The 15,663-nt window shown below is 40.8% G+C and overlaps 2 protein-coding genes across 5 annotated transcripts in view; one reads left to right on the top strand and one right to left on the bottom strand.

The window, feature by feature from the left end:
- Nucleotides 1–6,833, bottom strand: part of alpha-Spec (alpha spectrin) — a 185,931-nt gene extending 179,098 nt beyond the window's left edge. For 2 of the 3 annotated variants that reach the window (XM_050195775.3, XM_050195777.3), the window contains exon 1: nt 6,722–6,824. The gene's annotated coding sequence lies outside the window, so the exon portion shown is untranslated. Of the gene's footprint in view, nt 1–6,721 lie in introns of all 3 variants that reach the window. The other variant, XM_050195776.2, reaches the window with a different exon arrangement.
- A 224-nt stretch (nt 6,834–7,057) lies between these two features.
- Nucleotides 7,058–15,663, top strand: part of dbo (Kelch-like protein diablo) — a 43,360-nt gene continuing 34,754 nt past the window's right edge. For both annotated transcript variants that reach the window (XM_050195779.3, XM_055063440.2), the window contains exons 1-3: nt 7,058–7,712; nt 9,441–9,713; nt 14,838–14,996. In XM_050195779.3, coding sequence (XP_050051736.1) covers nt 7,434–7,712; nt 9,441–9,713; nt 14,838–14,996 — 711 coding nt within the window. In that variant the 5' untranslated portion in view covers nt 7,058–7,433. The remainder of the gene's footprint in view (nt 7,713–9,440; nt 9,714–14,837; nt 14,997–15,663) is intronic.

The raw sequence follows: 15,663 nt of genomic DNA, 5'->3' as shown, positions 1-15,663 counted from the left end.
TAACCAGTGATGTTTTCCTTGCAACGAACCCTTTTACATGTGTCTACAGCACAGAAGTCCTTCCGCAGCTTTTTCTGTTCAGTTCACAACTTCTAATCTTTTTTTGCCAACCATTTATTTAGCGTTTTTGGAAAGCTTGTTTGCAACCAGGCCCTAAAGATGTTGATAGGCTATTAGTGCAGTTTAAATTGACAATTAGTGATCTTGTGTTTAAGTCTGATCTTAAGTGCCCCTGATAGTTACCCGCCTTTTTTTCATTAGTCAGTAAAAGCATGATGCCTAAATATAACGAAATAAATATTACTGCTGTAAATAAAAGTGCATGTTTGATAATTCAACATTTGATTCAATATTCAATACTTACTATTCGTACTCAAAAAGTTGATATTTGCCCACCTCTAGTTACAGGTGACCCCATGCTACATTTTAATCTTTTTGTAGCCCAACAATGAACATGCTTTTTGCTGATACACTTCACCAAATGGAAGGTTTCTTAAGCATATGTCTAGGAACTAGGTAAAGAGAGCTTCAAGTTTTTAATGCAGAGCCGTCCTGAGCAACTTCTTCGGTGCACTTGTATCTGAACTAGGTTCAAGGATGGAGTCCTTACCCTTTACAACGGTCAAACTACTCAACGCAATTTCATGTTCTGTAGCCACAACAAACTTCTTCCATCTGCCCATCACAGTAAGTAATTTTAGCTTTTTTCTACCGCATTTGCTTAGGTGGCCCATATTTTTTTGGCAAGACACGCACACAAAGCAACAAGTCAAGCAGACAAACAGCAATAAGCAAAGCCAAATGCAAGAAGATGCTGGTTAATTAGATATCATTGGATTTGCAGGTTTGGATTGGGTTTATATATAGGGTCTCGTGGCCCTACATCACACATGACTCACCAGAAAACGCACCTTGCCATGTGTGTGTGTGTGTGTTTTTTTTTTACAAATTTCATTGGCATTGCCTTAGAGGTATATTTAAAAATGAGTTTGCAGATATTGACCCTTTTCGCAGCGATCCCATGGGTGCTGCCATGTTTGATGCGACGCGTCGACTGCTTGCCTCTGTGTTTACAATATGATGTGTATGATGCCACTGCAGCCTCTGTTAGAGAGATATCGTAGACAGTGACTGGGTGGACGACAAGAAGCTTTAGTCACAGCTTCAGAGAGCATGTGAAAGCACTTTTGGAGCTAATTATGTCCAAATGGCACAAGCAGCGCACAGCGTATATGGAGCTTGTTCTAAAAGCGGGGCTAAATATGTGTTCCAAGCTATCTAAACTTTCAGCTTATGAATTGAATCAGCATCAGCGTGTCTTGCTCTTCGTTCTTTATTTGGCAAATACTCTGAAGCAGTGGGTTGCCACATTTCCAACTCAGTAAAGTTTCTCGGTGCAGTAACTATCTGATTATATTCTGCCTAATCGCTCGTGGGTGTGCTCAGTTCTGATAGATTTTTTTTACTGCGCACAAGGCTTGAAACGTAGCTGTTCTGTGTATTGGAATACCTTGTAGCAAATATGTATTATCGCTAGTAACTCACCTACTCTTGTGGACCGTCACGAAATATTCAGCTTCGACTATTCGCATGCTGTCGGTGTAGCCTGTCATTTACTGTGCATACAGAGTGTGCATATATTCAAGTGTGCACCCATTCACTTATTCTTGATAAGTTGGCGACAGAGTGGGAGTAAGTTTGCATGCCAGTTAGGGCAGGTGTGTGTAGATAACGTGCGCGCAACTTACTATGACACGAAGCGGCGTTACTCCCTTTGTCATTGTTTAACGAGTGGTACTCATTCTTGCTGACATTCTTAGGTTAAAGTCCTTTCTCTAGAGATTAGTGATACAATGCTGGCGGATGAGTGAAGTCTTATTCTCGGGGAAAGTTGTGCATCGCGAAGGGCCAGCAACACAGGCTGTCCTTATGTAGCAGCAGTCTATGAGCTTGGTCACAGATTTATTCCATTCCTTAATATCGCATAGAAGTAAGGTAGAAGCGGTAATGGTTTCGTATTCATGTGCTGTCGCTGAGGCCACATGCAGCACGGCACCATCTCGTTTTCCTAGAACAAACTGCTCCGCAAAAAGGGTCAATGCATTGAAGTCTATGACATACAAATGGAGGATCAAAATGTGCAAGATTTGTAAATGCATAAAATCGGGTTTCACAATATCAAGGTTCAAATTACCACGATCTGATTATGAAGCACACTGTAGTGGCACTCGGGATTAATTTTGACCACCTGGGGTTCCTTAATGTGCCCCCAACGCGTGGTGCCTGGGCATTTTCTATTTCACCCCCATCGAAATGCAGTGGAATTTTATCCCCTGCGAAGCAACACAACACAACAGCCACTAAGCAAAATCAAGGTTCAACTGTATTTCCAAAAGAGAATTTGAATTTTGTCAACGTATCCAGCCTGAATATACTTCCATAGTCTCTGACATTTGTTCATGAAAGGTCAGTTTATATAAGTACAAGTATTTGATATCTGCTATTACATTAAAAAGAAGGAAATTTTAACAATCTTCTGAACTAACTGCTTGCAAGCTTTTTCTACACCCCAGCTGGTTAAGACACCAAGAGTATGCTAAAGAGGTACTCAAATGCATGTTTCTAAAAGCAGTTTAGTCACATTCGCACAAGCAACGTAGATTCTCAAGTCACAATTAAAACAAATAGCAGGCCCAGGCAACGCATCATATTGTGAACTATTTTACTATTTGACTGCCAACCTGTTGGCAGTCAAAATTATTACACAGCACGACACACAAAAACACTTTTGTTGGGCAAGATGCAGCCCCTTCTCCGTCTACATGTACAGCCCACTGCCAAAAAAGTGAAGGCTGGCTGGTCATTGCCAGCCTTTACTTTGTTGATATTGTGTACACTTTTCCACTATAGTCAAACATCTACCTAGCTGTTTGAAGGGAGATTTTGAAGGGTGTTAACAAGTACAAAAATGGTATAAAGACAGATTTCCTACTGCAAGAGAAATTTAAGCAAAGCTGCATGCTTACTTTTTGTTACCATTTTTCAAAACTTCAAGAACATCACAAAAGAAGATTTCTTCTTTTTCAGCATTCCTTGTACAATGCCCATACATCACCCACGCATTGCCTCTCGCGATCTCCAGATTAGCGAGGCAGTGACACCACACTTTGCTCCGTTTGAAAAATGCCGCACAAGACAGTCTGTGCCAGCTAATATATTGTGAAATGAAGTTTAACTGGATTGGAGGATTTAGCTGATGTCCACAGCCATGACCAGAACATACAGCACCAAAATTTCTTTGATAAGTTGCGAACTATTGCATGCCCTGTGTGTATCTGAACAAGGCAAACAAGTGCATATAAAGAAGGGAAATGTAATATGCCATGCAATTCATTTCAATTCTCAAACTTTTGCGAAAAGCCTGCTGGCTGCGATGGAGAAATGGCCAATTAGGAATGCAACAACCAATATCTGCTATAATGATGAGAACATTGTACTAAACACAGGGAATTATTAAAGCTAGAAATATGCCAGAAAATTGTTTTAGAGCGCAGCTATAAGGCGCCTGTTTCAGCGGTGAGCGTCAGCGCAACCAAACAGCGAAAGACTGAGTGCATGTGGAACACAGCGGGGGATGAAGGACACAAGCAGGAAAGCTGAGGAGGAGGGTATGGTGAAAGCGTGAGAAGAAAAGCGTAGTGCCGCAGTGATAGCTATAAGACTGCGCCAGAGTAGTGCGCGTCGTTTGGGAGGTCTATCCACGGCGGCAGCTATGAACTGCGGCGGCCGTAAAAGAGAATGACGAACTCCATTTCCAGAAAAGACTGTTTCTGAAAAAGATCGCTCCCTGTCGTGTGTCTGTGGGTGAAACTCCTTTTCGGGGTTCAAAAGACTTTCAAGTGCCTGTGTGACAGGGGTATAAGTGAAGCGTCTTATACTAAGAGAGCTACAGATTACAAGTTGTCCTCCTCTCTAGCCATGATTTTTCTATTCAACTAGTTCGCAGAGTGATCGGGGCTAAGCTCCACCCTCACTGGCTTGCATCACGATGCGACATTGTGTCTACTTCTGGTTGTCTTCAAAACAGCGCGCGAAGCCTCTCAAACCTCTCCCCTAGCCGTCGATCTCCCACAAGATCTACCTAAGCAGTGTGCATTGTGATGTTCTGTTGCAGCGTCGAGCGTGTCCAGTATTCCAATAACTGCAGGCAAGCTGGGCATTTTGACGGATGGGCGGAGGGGTAAACTAAAGCCGCTCCATACTACTACTGCTACGGTGAAGCGGCTTTAGCGTAAATGTGAGTGGCCTGAGCCACCTGGTGGCGTAGAGCTTAACCAGCCAAACACAGAGCTACTATTGCTGTAACCAAGTGTAAAAGATCTTAAACATTTAAAAAGAAAATGTGTTCATGATTAGGTTCCTGCCGAAAATTTACACCAGCAGCAAAGTAGAATACACTTGGTTACTGCTATATTAGCTCCGTGTGTGTCTGGTTGAGCTCTGTGCCACCAGGTGGCTGCACTGCACAGGCTGTTCACGTTTACGCCTACGCTGAAAGAATGCCGACAGATATGGGGTAATCACAATACAATCAGAGCTCATTAACTGAACTAATTCCACAAGCTTGCTTCTCACTTCTCCCAATGCTGCTCACAAGGAAAGCTTTAACTGTTACTAATGTCTACTTCATGCACTTAAGTGCTCACCAGCAGTTGAAAGGTCTGTACCAACTGGTTGTTATACCAAAAGCCCATCTTATTTCAGCAACTTTAGTTTGAGGCCATAAAGTGTAAGTTGATTTGAATTAAATTTGTTGCATTTAAAAGAAAGTTATATTCTACCAACTGCTGGATGCAGAAATCTTATTTGAGGCATCAAATTATTTTCAATACTGTTGACAGTAGGTAAAGTTTTGAAAAATGAATCAAGTTTCCCAACTCCGACTCCAAACCAAAAGTATATCGATTCTGTAAACTATATTCATTAGCTTAAGTGGCAAAATGTGATGCAATATTTTAAAGTTTACACAACATTATTACTGATCACATGAGTTCTGTAAAAGCCCATAAATAATTTAGTGGCATATTTCAGAGAAGTGTATAAAATTTCAATTTTGTCCGCTTAACATCTCAATTTAGTTTTATTCATTTAAACTGTCCCAATATTGTGACATTTTTTTTTTCTGTCGAAGTAAAATAGTCAGCTTGATGCTCCATTTTTTTCAAATTTCCACAATCATTAAAAGACTAATTGGCTTAGTAAACTCTGCTCCCAACAGTCGGCAGATTAAGATGTTTTCTTTTAAATTTAACAATTCTCAGCAAATTTGTTCAGTGAATGCTGAGCAAAATAACTTCTCCGTTCACATGTATTTAAATAGAGGATTCATAGATAAAACTTCCTCTTAATACACAACTCTCACCACAACTACTGCATTGAATACAGTAGTTGCAAGACATTAAAATGCAGACAAGCACCAACTTTCATATTTCAGTTGAAACGCACTAATGTCCAAGTTATACTTAATCTGTTTGCCGTTGCCTACACCAGCAACCGCAGAATACACGACGACTGCACTGACACACCCACGAGAGAGAAGGCCGGGGAGGATACTCCCATCGGCGACATTCCTGTCGGTTGCCAGTTCAGATCTATAGCGGGTTTCCAACCGATCGCTTTATCTCCGGCCTTATTGCGGAGAAAAGCGAATAAGTTTTTCAAACTACGTTATACACATAACAAAAAATTATTCAAAACCAATAAAATTGAAATTAAAGCCTTGTGCAGGGTAACGGAAACTACGATAAGCTGCAGCACCCGCTCTACTTTTCATCGATAAGTAGCGCAAGTTATGCGCTCGATTACAGATACGAAAATACTTCGGAATTGATACATTGTGTTAGCTGTACACATAAGCAACTTAATAAGATGGTCCTAAATCTGCGCGCAAACTATCAAACCAAGCGGAAGAGTATTTCCAGAGACACACCCCAAACACCGCAGCGTGTGCGATGATGCAAGCGATTAATGCATTCCACAAGACTTACTACCACTAGACCTTGCTTCAAAGGGCAGATCGTGTAGAAAACTTTCAGCTATTGAATTAAAACCGGATAAACTACAGTGTGGTCACAAAGACCGCATTTCCGCTGGGTAAGTTGCAGTGCGCCCAACCACGATCCCGGAAGACCGGCCACGAACCATTGCATGGTTCTGGCACAAGATAGCCCCTCCACGCTGTCAAACTAATATTTACCTTCACCAGCTGTTAATTTATCCCTCTCTATAGCTCCTTAAGGCTGCACATAAGAAAAATACACAGTTACAAAAAATAAGGATTCACAAAATGGAGCGCCAGGAGCGAAGCTTCGCTCAGCTACAGCTCCGTAACTTGCGAGTAAGGTCACTGCAGAGAGTCCTCGTGCATTTGACACACCCTAGCACCTCACCCGGACAGGAAAACTGATCAAGTAATACCTCTGAAAAGCTCACCGTGCGGCCAAGCTGTCGCCAGTATAATTTTAGGACAATAAGCCAGGTTTTTAATGCGGAGGCTCGAGTTGAACATCCCTGATCAGGGCGTTGCCAGCGGCACTGCTATAATTTCTAAAAACTGCACTACTGCTTGACGCTACCAATACTTATCAAATTACTACTACAGAGGGACACGCTATTTTTCATGCAAGCCCCCAGAACATGTTCTCAAATAGCGCAAACTTACTTTCGAGGGCGAACGTGAGATACCCACCGGTATTGATCACCGAAAAATGGCGACACTCGGCGAGGTCAATCCGCAGCACCGGCAGTGCAACGACGCTCAGTGTGGCGCCGAGCTCTTTTGGTTCTACTTTTTGTTTTCGCATGCGCCGCTTGATGACACTAGCTTCGCAAATCTACTTTCGATGACACATGATTAAATAACCTTGTAAGAAGTGCTTATTTTTATATTTTTAATGCAGTAAATGGTTATTTATATCATGCATTTGATTTTTTAAATTTATATGTACTAACTTGCAAACTGGAGCGATTGGCAACCTGTGTCTTGGGTTTTGTAGTTTTGGTTTTCTTGCCAGCAAACATGCGTGTGTTTTTACTTACGTGAGGGATGTCGAGACAGCAGTTTTATCGGCAAACAAAATATAAATTTATCTGATTTCTCTCGCGAGTTTTCGTTCTGTTAAGGTGTGGACGTACTGCTTTTGTTCCAGGTGTCAACCCATGCGTCGGGACACCGGAATTGTGAGGCGTTGACCTATTGCTCTTTTGGCAACCGTCCTAGTGAGGTTAGCGTAGTTTTATTCCTGACAGGAAAGCCTTTCGGGCGTAGGAACTACATATGACGTGGTTTCATTTGATGTCGTGTTTTCAAGTCACCGAATGAACGCCAAAAGGGCTACGGAGGGGTGCGCTGTGCGATGTAAGACCTGAGGAATATGAACGATATTCGTTGCTTTCGAAGCACCATGGGCGAAATACTGCACACGGATCTGGACAGTTCAACGTCGCCCGCGAGGCTGGAGTATACTTCCGAAAAGCATTCTAGGCACACACTCGAAGCCATCAATCTGCTTCGACTACATCGAGAGCTTTGCGACGTCGTTTTGCTTGTGGGAAACAGGAAGATCTTCGCTCATCGAATAGTTCTGTCGGCATGCAGCCCATATTTTCACGCAATGTTCACCGGTGAATTGGCGGAAAGTCGGCAGACTGAGGTAAGGCTTGCGGTTCCGTTACTTATGCTACAAATGTGCAGTGAGTTGAATTGTCAAACCACATAAATTTACCTTAAAGGCGGCTTTACTTTCACCGTTGTCGTCAGAATACGACATCTGAATACATATCCCTGCCACACAAGTAGTTTCGACCGTGTTGGAACCAATGTACGACACGCTCAATGCTGATTGAGAGCTGCTACATGGCCAGTTAAATCAATCACGCATTGTGCTTCAAGCCTGCTTGGAAATATTCACTATGGGACCGAAGTATTGTGGGATCCAAGTGCTGTTTATGGAGAAAACGGCTTGCCCACAAAAACGCAACAGGACGTTCACAACCATATACTGCGCGAAACAGCTGAAGTGCTGAACTGACAATTCTATACTCATATTATTAACCAGCTGCCCTTACGACGTGTAAAGTTGAGAAAAGTATACAAGAGGAGAGAGCTTAAACCATTTATTATAGGTCTTCTTTTTGTAAGCAGGCTGGATGCATTGCAGGCTGCACATTGCATTGGGGGGAAAGACACTTTGTGTAAGAGACTTAACTTCCTCTTATGTGGGCCAGTCCACAAAAATAAAAAAACATCTTGCGGAAAAATAACTTTAGACGAGATGCTATAGATGTGAAAAGATCACTAGCTTTTTCTGACAAAGAATGGATGTTTTTTGGAAAACCAAGCATGTGTTAGGGGTGATTGTAATCATGTGATTTTGCTTTTACTTCACTTCTACCTTTTCTTCCATAATGTTTAAAAACAGCGCAAAGATGTGTACCAGACAACAGAATAGAGGATGGGATACACACGGTGCTGTGTGTCCCATCCTCTATTCTGTTGTCCGGTATACATGTTTGCGCTGTTTTTAAACATTATGGAAAACCACCAACTCGCCCAATCTGCCATTCTTCTTCAGTACCTTTTCTTGTTTGGTTTATTGTGGGATATAAATGGTACCATTCACAAGAAACCACACCAGTTTTCTGTCAACATTTGTTGTCATCACGTGTTACTTTGTCCTATGTCCTCTATTTGCATTGTTACTCAAGCACCATGAATATTGGCAAGAAAATATATGTTACTGTAGGCCACAAGTCAAAAGGACAGCCAAAGGGGCATCCATGCAAACAGTTCAGGCACTAAATATATCGTATGTAACTGTGCCACTGCATGCAACTCACCAGTCAGTTTTATTTTCAGCATCGTTTGGCCCCAAGCATCTTATGCATCTTTCTCAATTCTGACAACTCTCTCTCCAGAAGCGGGTAAATTTGCAGGCACAGGTGTGCAAAGGATGCACATGTATGATTACATGTCTCAACTCCAAGAGTTCACATTGTCAGAGTGCACAAGAATGCACTTTGGCATACGCTCACAGATCCAACAAAATTTTGTTCCCATCTAAGTTGGCCAGTCTAAATTAACTACATTTGTTGCTAGTTTCTATATTTATATTATGTTGAGAAATTGATACAGTTAGTGGTCATCCATTCTATATTGCAATATTTTTCCATTCTTTCAAGTTGCTTTATAGAAGTGCTATTGGTTTTGGCAAATGTTTGGTGTAGTATTTAAAATAGTATGCTCATGGCCGAATTGCTAAAACCTATTTTTGATTGTGTTCTCCTGAATAGAAGCTGAAGTTAAGAATTTTCATTGGTCTAACTCTGCTGCATTTAGCGACGGCTTCCTTGTGCTCATGTCCTCACCCCTTTTCATCTAGGTGACAATACGAGATATAGATGAACACGCAATGGAGCTGCTCATGGACTTTGCTTACACATCACACATTGTGGTGGAGGAAGGCAACGTGCAGATGCTGCTGCCAGCGGCCTGCCTCTTGCAAATGGCAGAGATTCAGGATGTCTGCTGCGAGTTTCTCAAAAGGCAACTGGACCCAACCAACTGCCTTGGCATCCGCGCATTTGCTGACACACATTCGTGTCGTGAACTTCTGCGTATAGCGGACAAGTTTACGCAGCACAACTTTCAAGAGGCATGTTTATGGTTTCTTGCTTGTGGCCGCTATACCCTTATCATGCACACACTTTAATTGAAGTGTGGCTTGGCATATGGTCTGCAATATTCTTACGTTATGAAACCCCAGTTTACAGTTACTAAATGGCTGAGAAAAGTTGCATGCGGTGCAGCATTTGCAGATGTTAACCCTTTAAGGACGGCACATACAAATACGCGAAAACTATGTTTACTTTCTATCTAAATGTGCAGAACACATTGAAAATAAGCATAATTAACGGAAAAAAAAGTATTTTATGGAAACTTTTTTTTGCGGAAACTTTTTCAGCAATAGGAGAAAAATACCAGGCAGAAAACAAAGTGGGGTTCACCCCAAGCCACCTACGACTTGTTTGGAATTTTTACAGATAGCTTTCATCATATGTGACCCATAGGTGTACATTTCATTTGCTTTACATCACATATGTGATGCCACTGCAGCCCGATATCTTGCATCAGTCTCCTCTAATCGTGCTTTCAAAACAAAGCAATGCCCATGCATGCCAGACTTCTTCATTGTACTGTGTTCCGGCTATAAACCAACAAATGACACTTGTGGCCTGTCATTCAGTGTTTGATGAAGACATTTAGCCTTAAACTTTGTACTCAATACCGAAACTAAGCAAAGCAATAATTTTTTTAAATCTTGTACATTGCCTGCAGGCAGCACTCGTCCATAAAGGGTTTACAGTTTATTTTGATGACAGTTTATTTTAAAGTTTATTTTGATGCTTATTGCATCTGTTAAGACATGGAAACTTTGTTGTAACATATGTAGAAAGATTGTGATATTGTTTTTTAGACGGACTTTATAAAGTGAATTTCAGTTTTGTATGCATGCCGCAGGTCACATTGTATAGGTTGCTAATTTACCATTCTGCTGGGTTCCAGAGCTATAATTTATCAAATATAGAGAGGAGACAGATGGCGACTCCATAGATGCTGGCATGAACTGCTATGAGCCACAAGTTAATAACATAAACGTGATTAGTTGATGCCACCATATTTTTGTTGATTGTCCTGACATTTAGTTCAATCGTGTTTTGTTCCATTTTCATACAAAGCATAGACTAATGAATGGACTAATGAAGATGCAGCACCAGCACCTTGATTAACAGCTTCATGTGCAAAATTTGGCCTTGGCCCCTATCAGTGTGCCTGCTTTAATGTACAGTATGGATCCTAGCTGGCACCTCAACTTCATACCATGAAAAAATAAATGAAACCACAAACAAAACATTGCAGCGTGGCATGGATTTGACCTCTCTTGAAGTCATTGAAGTAAAAAAGCGCAGAGCAAAATTGGATTTGAAGATAGATTCAGGAATGTGGATAGGCAGCTGGAGTGCACAAATATCTAGCTTTTGCTTGGACACAAAATGTCGGAAGAGATCAAGAAAGCTGGTAACCATGTACAGGCTAATTGGAAGTACAAGTAGGCAACCTGCAATAAGTAAAAGAAAAGTGACAGAAACGGAAATGGTAACTTTGATGCAAAGAATGGAAAGAAAAACTGTCCATGAAGATTTACAAAGACTACAAATAAGAAAGAAAATTTCTATAACACAGAGAGCAGCGCCTTGCCTTTTGAGGTCCAAGCTGGCTGCCTGAAGACAAAAACATCACAAAAGCAAATATTTGCAACAGGATGACACCTGTGCCTACTGCAGAAAAAAATCTGGAAATGACTTGGAGCATTGTAAGCAGTTCAGGTGATCCAATCAGAACTGTGGGGAACGTCCACCTTCCAGAAACACTGGGATTCAAAGCTAATGGGAGAATTAACTACTCAGTGTTGACAATCATCGTCATAATAAATTGTAAATCGTGTGTTGAGCTGTGCCGTGGAAGGGATGTTAACTGCAGCCTCCATTTGTGCATGCTAGAATAAAATAGTTTGCAAGCTGTTGGAGTCGTTCTTGACACGCAGAAACCACACTCAGTCTCCGACTCTTGTCTCTTGTGTGCACTCGGGGCAAACTTCTCAAGGAAGAAGCCATGTGCTGAGCACTTCGCATGAGTACTATCCATCTCCATTTTCAGCAGTGGTACCCAGCTAAGCTAACATAAAGCTAAAACAAAGGCTTCCATTGGCTGCAGTAACATATTGTAATACCACCAGCACTTTGCTCACAATTGGCTGCCATCCTTGCATCACTGGGAGCATAAGAAGCACAAATGATCTTTCTTGAACTTGTGTTTTTCAAGAAATGTGTGTTTGAATGAACATAGAACTCATGGAACATTGTGTAGGAAATTTGGGTTCAACTTTTTGGAAGCAAACAAATGAAATACAATATACTATCTAGAGTCCCTTTAGCTACAATAACTCAATGGTGTTTTGCTAATGAAAATGAGGTCATAGCTTTGATTACAGGCTATAGTGACCACATTAAGATTGGAGGGTGATGCAAGAATACCCATGTGTGATTTTAATGCACATTGATGAACTCCCAGTAGTTAGGTACTTCAGAGCTCTCCATAATGGAGTCCCCCAAAACCAGGCGTAGCTTTCAGACATTAAAACAGTCTTTCACCGTGGATCGTGTTTGATAAGTTCTCATAACCTGTGAAAACAAGCTAGGAGTGTTGTAAATTTGTGCATATTGCTTGCTGTCCTGTGTATAGTTTACTGGCTAGTATACGGGGTGTAGCAGATATTCAAAAACACAACAAAATTTGTTGCACCATTAATTCTGTGAAATGCATACATTCATCTATTGCTCTTGGATAGGCTTGTGTGAATTCAGACTCTCATAGACTTCAACAGCTTTTGTATATTGTTTCTCTATTTACATTAAGATGGCAGCTTTCAGCATCAAGCAGGAAATGAGAAGGCATGCTCTGTTCATCATACTTGCCACCGACCACATAAATTTGGAAATTGTAACATTCCTAAACATGGAAAGATAATTTGTTTTCGAAGTGAAAAATAGCTGCTCAACTCAAAAGGGCATCTGCCTTCTGTGGCCAAAAGGGAATTGTCAACAAGGAAATGGTCAGGACAGCCGACTTTGTCGGTCAAGTAAGATCATCATTAAATCAATCATAACAGTTAAAAAAAAAAAATAGGTGTTGATATGCTTTCTATCAGGCATCCACCAAGTCCTACATGATAGAAAGAGGGCAGCTCATGATTGAGAGGAGAAAGTTCCTGCTGAACAAGCTCAAGCACCCTGAGCAGCAAGACATGCTGTAGCTCTATCGAGATGAAAATAGCTTTTTGCAAGATTAAGTAGTCAAGAGAAAAGCAGTGCCAGATGGCTTTGTTCTAGCCACCAAGAATTTTCCACTGCTATGAAAACCAAGTTTCCGTAATCTGCCATGATCTTAGCAGTTGTCAGCTGCAAGGGCCATATCATGTCGCTCCACTTGTTACCTTAAAGCCTCAGAGCCAGTGCTACTACACGTGTTGAAAAGTTCTGTACACAGCTTTGGATTGAGCATGTCGTCTAAGGATGGCCACATGTCTTACAATAAACCCTGCACACATGGCTTCAATAATGTAAGATTGGATGTCCAATGTTTCCATGGCCACGTCACTTTTATAATGTGGCCCCTCCCCATCTCTCTGGGCTTAAACTCGATGGACCATTATATATGGGATGTAGTTAAAAGAGAGTCAAACTAGAAACCTCAGAACAGCAAACACTCCATTTTAGATGCAATGACCAACTGCCAAAAGGACCACCTTATCAAGATCTTCATGAGGTCATGGGGCTGTATCGAAGCCATCACTGAAAATAGTGGTGTGATCGAATGAATTTGAATAGAAGAGTCTTGGTGAGCTGTGTACGAAGCTTGGTACATTAATAAAGGGAAAATGAGACATCCATCCGATTGCTACGATTGGGTGGATGTCTCATTTTCCCTCTATTAATTACTTCTCTTTACCTTGCGGATTTTTGCAGAACTATTACGGCCAAGTTTGGTACAATCACATTGCTTTTCACGAAAGGTTTGACAGCTTTTCATCAGTAAAACATTTGTTCTCAAATATGTTTCACTCTCAGTATATTGATGGAAGGAACTTGGTCTTATGCTTGTTCTTTCATACTATGATTATAAAGCTGTGTTCTGTAGTTGTAATAACTCTGGAACCATTCTACCTCCCTGTAGGCCATATAGAGTAGCCATGTCTGTATTTTCATGTGGCATTTAGTGTAAAACAACTTAACTGTTTGGGGCAGAGCAGAGATTAAATCTGTTTTAACAAAGAAAATGTGTTTGTGTAAATGTGAATATAGTTGGTAAGCTGTTGGAAGCAGGCTTTGTCACAGCATTCGCCTTATTTTATAAAGGCTTGTGAACATGTTTTCTTTAGCTTTTTCATGAAAAAAAAAATGAAATGCAAGGAAGAGTAGATATGTGAGCATATTTGCATTGTGCAATTTATTTTAAATATGCAAAAAAAACAGATGACGAGAAGCAGGGGGCTCACAGTGCTGTGGCACTCTCAGTGCACTGCTGTGCTTGCAAAGGAAAAAGGTGGATAGGATTTCGTAGTCCTTCTCAAAACTATTTTATCGAAATTGAGGGATGTAACTATGCACGTCAGAAAAGCTGGAGCAGAGTGTTGTTTTTACTACCATGAGTCATACCAAGCTACCAAGTTCAGCATTCAGCCACTGTTTCCTCTTTTTGCACTGGACTTGCGTGTGCTGCAACATGGCTGTTTATGACATCTTACACACAGATAGGGTTATGGAGGCATGTGCATTTAGAATACTTGCCGTGTAATCCTGCAGCGAGCGCTCTCTTAGTCCCTTCAGATTTGTTTTATTCTAAAAGTAACTTAAATTTCTGCCAAAAAGATTAACTTTGGATTTGCAGCATTACCACATATTTCTATCTTAGATGTTGATTTGTATACTTATGAGAGCACTTGGTGCCCTTAACTGATGGGTCTTGGTTTGCTCAAAGATAAATGCTAGAACTTCCTGCAAAAATGAAAAAAGAAAAACAGCCACGCTTATACTGCCTTGAGACTTCTATTACTTTTTGTATTTTTTAAACTTGCTGCTAGATTGACACTATAATGTCTCGTGGCAACTTTGATTTTATTTTTATACTATTTTTAACGGTGCCTTGTTTTACATTGCAGGTGATGGAAAGTGAAGAATTCCTTCTTTTACCAGTCAACCAGTTGGTAGACATAATATCAAGTGACGAACTCAACGTCCGGAGTGAAGAACAGGTTTTCTCAGCAGTCATGTCTTGGGTAAAATACAATGTTACAGAAAGGAGACAGAACTTGGGACAGGTGAGGCTGAAAGTATTCATTTGCCATTCTTCAGTCTGCCCAAAGGTTTTAAGCTAATAACAAGAATAGAATTTACCTTTAAATGGACACTAATACATTTAATCAAGCAAAGATGGTAGATTAGTGACACAAGATGTTCAAAGCATCAGTTTTATCTGGAATAGAGCTTCCGTAAGTAGGAAAACGATGTAAACATAGGACAGGATTGTTATCGCCACTTTGAAAATATAGTAAGAGCCCCCATAAATATCCCATATATAAATGCCAATTTGTAGCCGACCACGCGCATATATATATATATATATATATATATATATATATATATGTATGTATATATATATATATTGAGTGACGCTGGCTAACACTTCTAGGGGAATCTAGATCTACTAAACATAAATACCCAAGTTAGTGGACGGTTTCATAGCCGTCGCCGTAGCACAATTGGTAGTCCAACACATGTGTAATGCAGAGGTTGTGGGTTCGGCTCCCACCGGCAACACATTATCTTTTTATCCACTTTCATTTCCATTTCTTTATTATTTTCTACATTTCAATTGCAACTGTAGCTAATTTCTCTATGCTTTTCTTGGCTTCATTGTCTGTTGGCTTTATATGGTCATGATTAACAAAATAGAGCCCCTCGGTTCCCCTTCTTCTCTAGTTTATT

Source organism: Dermacentor andersoni, chromosome 1, assembly GCF_023375885.2.
Source record: "Dermacentor andersoni chromosome 1, qqDerAnde1_hic_scaffold, whole genome shotgun sequence".
Classification (NCBI taxonomy): Eukaryota; Metazoa; Arthropoda; class Arachnida; order Ixodida; family Ixodidae; genus Dermacentor; species Dermacentor andersoni.
Note: the sequence above shows the minus strand (reverse complement) of the source record. Positions and strands in the feature narration are given on the sequence as shown.